The sequence below is a fragment of the Henckelia pumila genome, chromosome 4, assembly GCF_033568475.1.
Source record: "Henckelia pumila isolate YLH828 chromosome 4, ASM3356847v2, whole genome shotgun sequence".
Taxonomy (NCBI): domain Eukaryota; kingdom Viridiplantae; phylum Streptophyta; class Magnoliopsida; order Lamiales; family Gesneriaceae; genus Henckelia; species Henckelia pumila.
Genome location: NC_133123.1, coordinates 129,546,891 through 129,557,515, shown reverse-complemented (window position 1 = coordinate 129,557,515; position 10,625 = coordinate 129,546,891). Strand labels below are relative to the sequence as shown.

Genomic DNA, 10,625 nt, shown 5'->3' with positions numbered 1-10,625 from the left:
ATATTGATAAATTACAAGATTAAAACCAGAAACAAAATTGAAAATTTCCCCAATTCCAATCATTAATCTTTCGCTTGCGGACCACCTACATATCAAATGTTGTAGTCGACACATGGACCAAAGTTTACCCACCAGAGATTCTCCATACATGTTCTATGTCATATAAGGGTGTGCAACAGTCGGTTCGGCTTTACATAATTACGGTTTGATTTTTCGATCTAAGCTTTTTTAAATGTCTAATCCGATAACCAAACTATTTAATTATGGTCTGGTTCGGTTTTATAGTGCTACGGTCTGGTTTACACGGTCGATTTTGCGGTTTTAGAAAAAAAATTCAATTGATTAATTATGTATGATTCTACGAGTTATAAATTGGTAATTTAAATTCAGTTTTATATAATTTTTTTCTAAGATTTTATGAGTTTACAATTATAAAATTTGATTAAATTTGGTTTTATCGTTTGTCCAATTATGCGAGTTATACATTAAATTATTTTAACATTAATACAAATATCATGTAATAAAATTTTTAGTAAATTTATAATTAGTTATACAAATTTAATGCATAAAAAATATATACAATAATTTATATTTGAATTATTAAAATTATATTCACCTATCAATAGTCTAAATATAAATAAAACATTTATATTAAAGCACGGTTTAAACGATCGGTTTGGTTTTGAAGTACATAAAACCGTAACAAAACCATAATAATTTCGGTTTTAAGTTATAAAACCAAAATAATAAATCCGGATTATGGTTCGATTTAGTTTTCGATTTGGATTTTCGATTTTTTCAGTTTTTACTATTATGCACACCCCTAAATTATTATCACTCAAATGTTTCCGCCCCGCTTCTTCACGAAAGTAAACACAAAAATTCTTATGAGATTATTTTATAAATCAATTTTATGAATGGATATTTGATTCGAAAAAAATATTATTTTTTATATTATAAAATATAAATATTACTTTTCATTTAGATACAGAATAGATCGTATCCCTTTACATGTTCGAAACTGAAACTACCTTGTATATTCAATTATTGAGTTGTGTCAGTGTGTGTGTGTGTGTGTGTGTGGGGAAATGCAAATAAAAAATCTAACATATTCACCAAAACGATGGAAATGGATGGGCTCGACTTCCCCAACCGCCTTAAACTCAAACCCCCACGACAAGAATACAAATCACTAATTGTGTAACTTTATTTCTTCACCACTGTGCTGTCAACTATGGCCTCCACTTCAGCCCATCTCCTACTGTTCTTCCTCCTCACAACCTCGTACGCCACCTCCGCCGAATCATCCAGCAAGAAAACCATCTCCAGCCCTCAACTCAACGTCACCAAGAACCTATTTTTCCAAGATTTCGACCCAAATAATCCCACTGTCAATCAAGATATCACTCTCTTGGGAAGTGCAGCACTCTCAACTCAAAAGGGCTGCATCCAAATCCCTGAATACACTCTTCCATATTCGGCAGGAAGAGCGATTTACTCTTCCCCGGTCCGCCTGTTCGACCCGACCACTCAAGCACCAGCTTCCTTTCAAACCACATTTTCCTTCCAGTTTTACGGTCCATCAAACGTTTCAGGCTCGAATTCAGGTGGGCTGAGCTTTATCGTGGCATCGGATGAATTCACAATAGGCAGGCATGACCCTTGGATCGGGACGCAAGACGATGGGTGCGATGACGAATACAAAGCAGTCGCTGTGGTATTAGATGCTCGCGTGAAACCTGAATTGGGTCACTCAAAAGGTAAAGTCCATGTTGGTGTCAACATGGGCAGCATGGTTTCCACCATAGCCGTGAATGCTATGGATTTCGGGGTTCATCTCGATGATGGTTCGGTTTATCGGGCCTGGATTGTTTATGATGGAACTGAGAAATCCATCCACATTTTTCTCGGGCCTGATGGAACCGAACCTACCACACAAATCTATTCTGGTGATCTTGATCTTTCACCTTATTTGAATGAGTACATGTTTGTTGGCTTCTCTGCAGCTTCGACTGGAAACAATCTCACTCAAGTTTACAGCGTATGCTCTTGGAATTTCACGTCGGTAAGTCGGGCTTTTCTTCGGGTTACATCCACTGAAACGTGCGACAGTAAGATTCGCATGGAAAACGAAGGGAATAGTACTGGAAATGCTCATCGCAAAACACCGAGCATCTTCTTGATTTTCTTAGCTGTAGCTGTACTTGTGCTGGCAATCATGATCAGTCTTCTCATGATAGGAAGAAGGGAAAAGAGCTCCGATGAGATGGTCGTGGCTGCTGAGCTAAACGTGGGGAGCCCGATGCCTCCGAATAGGGCCCGAAAATTCACTTTTTCTGAGATTTCTTCCATTACACAGGGCTTTGGTCAGTTGCAGGTTTTGGGAGGCGACAGTCGGAGTGTCACATATAAAGGAACCTTTTCAAACGGCTGTAAAGTGGCGGTGAAGAGATATTCCGATCACTTCTTCAGCTCTAGCGCATCAGAAAGGCGAAGAATGCGCAAGGAAGTTAAGGAGATGGCCAAAATTCGGCACCCGAATTTAGTTTCTATAAGAGGTTGGTGCTTCGATCGTCAAGAGACGATTATTGTGTATGATTTCATACCAAACGGCAGTCTGGATAAGTGGCTATTTGGATTCGGAGAATTGCCGTGGACACGGCGGTTTAAGGTTATCAAGGATGTCGCAGAAGCGCTCAGCTATGTTCATTCCAAGGAATTAGCTCACAAGAATGTGAAAACCAGCAGTGTACTAGTTGATGTCAGCTTCAGAGCAGTGGTTGGGGATTATGGATTTGTGCTGTCTTCGACTGAGTCGGCCCAGTTCGAGGCATTAGTGAGCCAGAAAGTCGACGTCTTTGAGTTTGGAGTGCTCATGTTGGAAGTGGTGTCGGGCAGGGGCAGGAGGTCTGACCCTGGGAAGGTGGGCTTGCTGGACCTGGCGTGGGCCATGCACGAAAGCGGCGAAAAGGCGAAGTTGGTGGATAAGAGAATGGGCTCGGCGGTGAACGCGGACCAAGCTATTCGGGTTTTGGAAGTAGGGTTGATGTGTACACTCAATGACAATAAAGGGAGGCCAAGCATGGAGCAAGTTGTGGACTACTTGAACGTTGAGAGACCGGTACCCGAGTTGCCTTCGAGTCGACCGGTATCTTTGTTCCCATATAGCAGTGCCACTGGGTTATGCAGTGGCTACTCTTGTGCTTCTTTCAAATGATGGATTGGGACCATTTGTATGATTGATCGAATGCATGTGGTGAAATGTTGGTTGGCGATGTGAAGTTGTTTCATACGCAATTGACCACACAACGAAGCTATTCAATTATTTGGAGCCCACTACATAGTGACATATGGATGCGTAAATTTTTTTATTATTATTATTTTTTTTTAGGAAGGATGTGTAAAATTAGTGTACGTAATTTGTGACAAAAACCTTGCCGTGACAAGAAATTTCTATTCCTTTTCATTTAACACCAACAAATTGGAATATTCGTGTATTGATGATATTGTATGCTGTGTGTGTGAAGAAATTTTGTATATAGAAAGAAAAGGTGGTCCAAGTCCGACATTGAAAGTTTAATAATAAAGATCACAATTTGACAATCTTCATTAGACTATATTCTACAGAATGATAGAAGGTTTTTCGATAATAAGTTCAAAAATCTCAAGTCAGTGTTGGGTTGACCCGAAGATTATAAATTCGCAGTTCAAATAACATTGTTAAATTCCTTTTATATGTTTCATGAAAATTAAAGCACCATGCAACCATCTTTTTGCTATCCAAACAATTAATTTATTTTAAAAAAATGTACTCTTTAAGAAGAAGAGATGGGATACTTCACTTCTCATTAAAAAAAAATGCATGTACCCAAATTCATTCTCAACCTAAACTCATCAAGTGAACATGCAAGATCACGACATATGCTCGAATATGCTACTGAAAAAGTAGTATAACTTTTTGAAATAGGAATCTGCGACCCTTTTTTTTAATCTAATAGCATTTCAAAGTGAGAGATCTAATAATGTTGACTTTAAAAATAAGAGAGATGATTATTAGAATATACCGTAACTTGATATACGCTCAAGGGAATTAATTATCAATTTCACGAAGGTGTCATTGCCACGAAAACAGATGGTGTCTTACAAAAACTGCGGCAAGATTGCAAGAATATCCAACTACGGCGTACAAACACCAAGTTTCACATTTATGATGACTAAGTACCAAGATTTAAAAAAGAACAAAAACATAGTCGATTCTGACTTCAAAGGATGATTAATGGAGGGGCAAACCAAGGAAGCCACTCGGCAATCATATCAATTGAGAAGTTCTAAATCCGTCTTCAAAATTGTCGAAGAAGGGTCCCAAATAAACTTGATTAAACCGATAGAACAAGGCATTCAAAATAGGGAGCTAGCAACCAAACATTTAGCTATTCATTCTTCCTCAGCAATAGCTCCCTTCTCACTAACATAGATACCATCAAGGAATTTTCGGATATCCTTATTCTTCACATGGCATTTCTGTCCAGATACGTAAGAGGGTGCAAGCCATAATGAATAACACACACAAGTAACTTGAAACACAAAATAAAATTCACTGAGGGATTGTATACCTGATTTATCAAGGCAGCAGACCGAGAAACAAGCTCAATGTCATTGCCATCCAAAACTAATTCGTCCTTGACCTTCTCAGACCGCACAATTGAAACTCCTTCGAGCATATCAACCTTTCTCACCTGGTGAGAACAATTAAAAGTATAATGCAACCATTGGCTTACATTTATATATTTCACCTAGTTAAACGGGGGATTCAACTAAGTTTCTATCAGCGACTTGTATAAAACCAAGTCCAAATATGGAAATTACATATATTCGATTAAACCCAACTGCAGACATCTTAGCATACTGGCTCTTTGATTAAATTTTTCGCAAGATATTTTTTTCTTTACGCAGGTGATAGTGGCATCCCCTCCAGCATCAAGTTCCAAAATTGCTGATACCGAAACCAAGAAAGGGAAAACAACAGCATGATAAGCAAATAAAGTCCGAGATTCCTAAATAACATATTTGAGCATTTAATCATCATCAAAAAGACTTTTACTTACAACAAGTTGATATAAACACAATGAAGTTACACATTCGGATGCGCAAAAAAATATAATAATAAACCGAACCCAGTAAAAAAATTTCAACAAAAACATCAAATCGAAAAACTCAGGAAAAGACGCACCTTCTTCTCCCCAAGGAAGTTACGGATCTCAATAGACTTTCCGGTGTTGGTAATGGATGCGTTGATGGGAAAATGGGCGTAGACGAAACGCATCTTGTATCGGTAGCCAAGAGTGACTCCCTTGATCAAATTGGAGACATGGCTGAGGGCGGTGCGGATGGCGGCGGAAGTTTTCCGCGATCCAAACCAAGCATCGATCTTGAGCTTCTTCTTTCCGGTGGCTTCATCGGTGATGAGCTGAAAATCGAGGTTCAAATGCTTGAAATTTCTGGAGAGCTTCCCCCTCGGGCCTTCAACCTCGATCAATTTAGCCTTCACCTTGATCTTCACGCCCTCCGGAATATCCATGGCGTCCGACGACAGAATGGTCTTCATCTTCGCCTCAACCACACCAGAAACCCTAGCTGCCTTCGTTTATGTGTCACATTTCTTGGGCCAATCATATTAATATTCTTCATTAGGCCTTGTTTTTTGTTCTATATATTGGGCTTTATTTATTTTAATATATAAGATATCAAGGCTAAACCTCACCAAAAGCTCACTCAAACATTTAACCAAAAAAAAAAAGAGCCTATCTCATATGACATTTTTTTTTTGAACATGAAAACATTACCATTACTAAGTAGAAATTACATTAAGTTTTACAATTTCTAATAACCAAGGTGGAAAACCACCATGAAACCAAACAGAATTAAGATTAAACTTAAGCGTGTTTCGGGTTAACAAGGGGTTTTTTTATATTTAATTTTTAAAAAAAAATTACTTTAAAAAATAAATTAAATTGAAAACGCCACTGTTATTAGCGGACGCTGAAAACATAGGCAGCGTCCGCTATTCAATGCAACGGACGCTGCATAATGCATGGACTCCCAACAATGGGAGTCCCCATGTGCATTTCTTTTTCTTTTTTTTTTTTTTGTTTTTTAAATAAATTATGAAATTAATAATATTTTATAAATTATTATTTCTTTAGTATTAATATGAAATCTAAACTTTAATTTTAATGTTCGAATACTCTAAAAAAATAATTTTTTAATTTGTTAACCATGTTGAAAAGTTTTTAAAAAAACAAAACAAAAAATTTACAGTTAAAAAAATTAGATTGATTAAATAAATTTATTTCCATAAGATATATTTATAAAACATTAGTTAACCTAAATAATATATTTTCAATAAATTTATTTAATATTATATTTTTAAATTTAAGTTTTATTTTTAACTTAAATTTTAGTTAGCATAGTCATATATTTTTATAAATATTTTTATAAAAATATTTATTAATTATATAATTATTTTTAAAAAAAAAAAAAAAGAAGACTCGGATATATATTCGAATTAACTCTCTATTTTAATTTATTTGGATTTATGGAGGTCTTTCAGTTTTATTAATAAACCTCGAGAGTTAATTCGAATATATATCCTGGTCTTCTTTTTTTGAAAAAAATAATTATATAATTGAGAAATATTTTTATAAAAATATTTATAAAAATATATGAATATGCTAACTAAAATTTAAGTCAAAAATAAAATTTAAATTTAAAAATATAATATTAAATAAATTTATTGAAAATATATTATTTAGGTTAACTAATGTTTTATAAATATATCTTATGAAAATAAATTTATTTAATCAATCTAATTTTTTTAACCGTAAATTTTTTGTTTTGTTTTTTTAAAAAACTTTTCAACATGATTAACAAATTCAAAAAATATTTTTTTTTTGAGAGTATTCGAACATTAAAATTAAAGTTTAGATTTCATATTAATATTAAAGAAATAATAATTTATAAAATATTATTAATTTCATAATTTATTTTTTTTAAAAAAAAAAGAAAAGAAATGCACATGGGGACTCCGAAAATGGGAGTCCCCATGCATTATTAAGCAGCGTCCGCTGCATTGAGGAGCGGATACTGAGTAGCGGACGCTGGAATTTAAATTTCCAGCGTTCGCTATTAATAGTGGCGTTTTGGGTATATGTGCAACCGTTTTTAATTCAACTTATTTTTGAAATTAAATTTTTTTTTAAATTAAATATAAAAAAAACCCGCTAACAAGTTGGTTGCACCATTTGCCGATCTCTTCATATGATGGATGGATAAAAATTCCTGATCATGAGTCATCGAAATGACATATGTACACGATAACCGTGAGAGAATTATTTTTAACTAAAAAATATTAGTTCATTAGGGTCCAAAAATATAGTTTCTCCGTTTTTATAATAAGATAAGAAATGGTTAATGTTACACTTAAATAATTTAAGGGTTGATAAATTTACTTCATTTGATATGAATGTTTTAAATTTAAAAAGAAGATGTTGAGTTTGAAACCCAATTACACCCAAAAATTTAAATAATAATAATGATGATAATGAATCTGAAATGGCTTCCTTTCTACTCCAAAACCCCTCCCCACTATACTTGCTGTCACTCTTACATCATGTTCTCCTTTTTCAATAACTAACTATTAACCAAATGTACATTTACCCGACACCTTTAATTTTCTGCATTATTTTTCAAAGCTTTTCTATGCATTTATATAAGTTTGTACAGTATACTATATATGATGCGATTATCATAAAATGACTACGCGGGGGCGAGTAAATTCCCAGGCGAAAAAGATAGGTGAATATATTTGAGAGAGTGAGTCCCCTTTTTGTTATCCAACCCTCCCTTAGCTTTTATAATGGCCCGCTTGGGCCTTCAATGATTATTGGATATGGGCTAACTGACGGCTTTTAGGGTGATGGAACGTGATTTAGACATCCCATAGTTTAAAGAAAGAGCCCACTCCTATGGAGCATGGTCCATAATAATTTGGTCGGGGATTTGATCCTGACACACTCTAAGCAGACGTGGCTGTTCCCCCCCCCCCCCCCCCCCCCCCCCCCCCCCCCCCCCCCCCCCCCCCCCCCCAGCTTTGCTTTCTTTTGCTCTTACTCGGGTTCTCCCCAGAGCTCTCGGGGTCTCCCGAGTGCTTAGACTCCCTGGGTTATATCATCATCCGAGATACTCCTGGCACCCGGGGGTATAGCCACCCGGGGTATCCTACTAGGATATCACCACACTCCCTAAAGATAGTCGGTCTAGGACCTGCTCCGCTGTTCCGACCACCCGGGTTGTAGGGTATCACCCAGGGTATCCTACTAGGATATCACCACACTCCTTAAAGATAATCGGGCTAGGACCTGCTCCTCTGTCCCGACCACCCGGGTTGTAGGGTATCACCCGGGGGTATAGCCACCCGGGATATCCTACTAGGATATCACCACACTCCCTAAAGATAGTCGGGCTAGGACCTGCTCCACTCTCCCGACCACCCGAGTTGTCGGGTATCACCCGGGGGTATAGCCACCCAGGATATCCTACTAGGATATCACCCCGGTATCCGAAACCCCCCGGGTGGTGACACTAGCCTTACGTCAGCCCTAACCGCTTCGTACTGCGTATGTCAAAGATTCTGTCAGAGGTCGCTTCAGCTTCTGGAGCACGCTTTGAGTATCTGTGTCGTTCAATTCAAAATACACTGCTCAGATTGCTTTGGCCTTTTCAAGTATTTAATCCACGTGACCCTTCCTTCTTTTACTCACCGTCTTCCTCCTTGCACGATTGTCCTCTGGTTTCCTGCGCCTTTCTCCTGCTTCCATCACTCGTTCCTTTGCACTCTCTTATTTTCTCTTTAACCTGTAAGTTCCTCCTTCCCTTATGTCTACCGGTACATCTTTCACCTCTGGGGCGAATGCCAAAGGCTCGCCCAGAGATGAAGTGCCAAGCGGTAGCTCGAGCGATGCTCGCTCCGCCTTTGCTCTTCCTTCCCGGCCCCGTTTTTCTAGAAAAACCTCTCGTCCTAAAACTTCCGCGGTTTTGTCTTCCCACGTGAAGGGAAAAGGAAAAAAGAAAGTGAAGAACCCTACACCCCTCGCATCTGCCCCTTCAGCCCTAGGTTGGTATACCTATCTTCCCAGCACCTTATCCCAAGGTGCTGCGGAGGAACTGCGTGGCTCAGGGGAAATCCCTTTGTCGTATTCTTTATTTCGCCCTTTACCAGGGAGCACCCCCGACACCCCTCCGCAGGTTGTTATACCTTCTTTCGAGACCAAATCCGCAGTGGTCTTCGATTTCCTATTCCTCTCTTCTACCTGGCAGTTGCCGATTTATTTAGAGTTCCTGTCAACCAGTTCCACCCAAACTCTTTCCGAATTATGGCCTCCACTTACATTCTTTTTAAAATGCACAATTTAGCTATCACCCCTCTCGTGCTTCACTATTTTTTTACCTGTTGATTTAACGAAGGGGCCTTTTCCCTAGCTGCCTGGCTGAACACCCGCATTCTTTCTGACATCCCCTCTTCTTTGAAGGGATGGAAAGAAAGGTATTTTTTCATCCGTCCCCCGGCCCCTTTTACTTTTAGGACCGGGTTCTTGTCCAGTCTCCCCTCGCAACCTGAGCTCCCTGACCATTATAAAGTCGAGGAGCCTTATGTTCGCAGCCTGGCCTTAGTTGGCAATAAAAACTTTTCTTCTCCTATCCTTTTAACAAACGAGAATATGATAGCTTACGGGTTGAGTACCTGGGTGGAAGATCTCCTTAACCAGGTGATCGACACATACGGTGCCCCGGGAGCTCAACCTGGTAACTTGTGATTCACCTACTCCTATTTGTTTTGATCCCTTTCTAGATATATTGATATTGATATGCTTCTTTTGCTGCAGATTCGTCCGATATGATGAGGGAGGAGTTTGCTCGCCGGGCTGCGGAGAGGCAAGCCGCTAAAGAGAAAACTCAGGCCTTGGTTGAAAGGAGGAAAAAAGCCAGGGAAGAAGAGGAGAGCCACGCTATCCTCTCCGGCCCCCAGCGTCTGCCGATCCCTCCAACCCTTCTCCCGGTCCAAACCACCCTTCCCGCTGCTCTGCCTCTTCTTATGGCCAAGGGAGTCTCAGAAGGCCGAGCTATGGGATTGACTTCTCCCCAGTTGGAATCCCACTCGCAGCTGTCTTTGTCCGCAGAGGACTTGGAGGACGAGATACCCCTATCCCAGCGCAAGAGGAAAGCTACCCGAGAGCCAGATATGATAATTCTAAGTGATGCAGAAGACGCTGTCGCCCCCGGCTCTTTCTCTCTAACTCTCCCAGCCAAGCAAGACAGGCCCCTGGTAACGAATTGGGATACCCAATCGACCAGTATGGAGCACTTGGGCTGTGCTTGGGGAAACCGAATAGAGCCTTCTACCTGGAACTCTCGATTTCCCCAATTTCTGACAGGGACCACCTCCTCCAAGGCTGCTGCGGTCCAAAGTTTGCTTTCCTTCGATGAACGAACGTCCCTGTCGGTGAGGGGTGCTACCTGAAAGAGTGGGTACCCGGTTAGCCAACTTGTGGCTAAGGGCTTTTATGACT

The 10,625-nt window shown here is 39.1% G+C and overlaps 2 protein-coding genes across 3 annotated transcripts; one reads left to right on the top strand and one right to left on the bottom strand.

Moving 5' to 3' along the window:
- The first annotated feature begins 1,144 nt into the window (after positions 1 to 1,144).
- On the top strand, positions 1,145 to 3,517 carry LOC140865306 (L-type lectin-domain containing receptor kinase VIII.1-like). Of its 2 annotated transcripts, XM_073269902.1 has the most exons (2): positions 1,145 to 1,760; positions 2,007 to 3,517. In XM_073269902.1, the coding sequence occupies exons 1-2, from the start codon at positions 1,235 to 1,237 to the stop codon at positions 3,215 to 3,217; spliced, it is 1,737 nt and encodes a 578-aa protein (XP_073126003.1). In that variant the 5' UTR covers positions 1,145 to 1,234; the 3' UTR covers positions 3,218 to 3,517. The 2 variants fall into 2 exon arrangements, with proteins under 2 accessions (XP_073126003.1, XP_073126002.1); XM_073269901.1 differs by having other exon boundaries at positions 1,145 to 3,517.
- Positions 3,518 to 4,090: 573 nt separating this feature from the next.
- Positions 4,091 to 5,665, bottom strand: LOC140865208 (large ribosomal subunit protein uL6-like). Its single transcript, XM_073269771.1, has 3 exons — positions 5,231 to 5,665; positions 4,614 to 4,736; positions 4,091 to 4,521 (listed from the first exon to the last, which is right to left on the bottom strand). Exons 1-3 carry the CDS (start codon positions 5,603 to 5,605, stop codon positions 4,435 to 4,437), a joined length of 585 nt encoding a protein of 194 aa, XP_073125872.1. The 5' UTR covers positions 5,606 to 5,665; the 3' UTR covers positions 4,091 to 4,434.
- Positions 5,666 to 10,625: the final 4,960 nt, after the last annotated feature.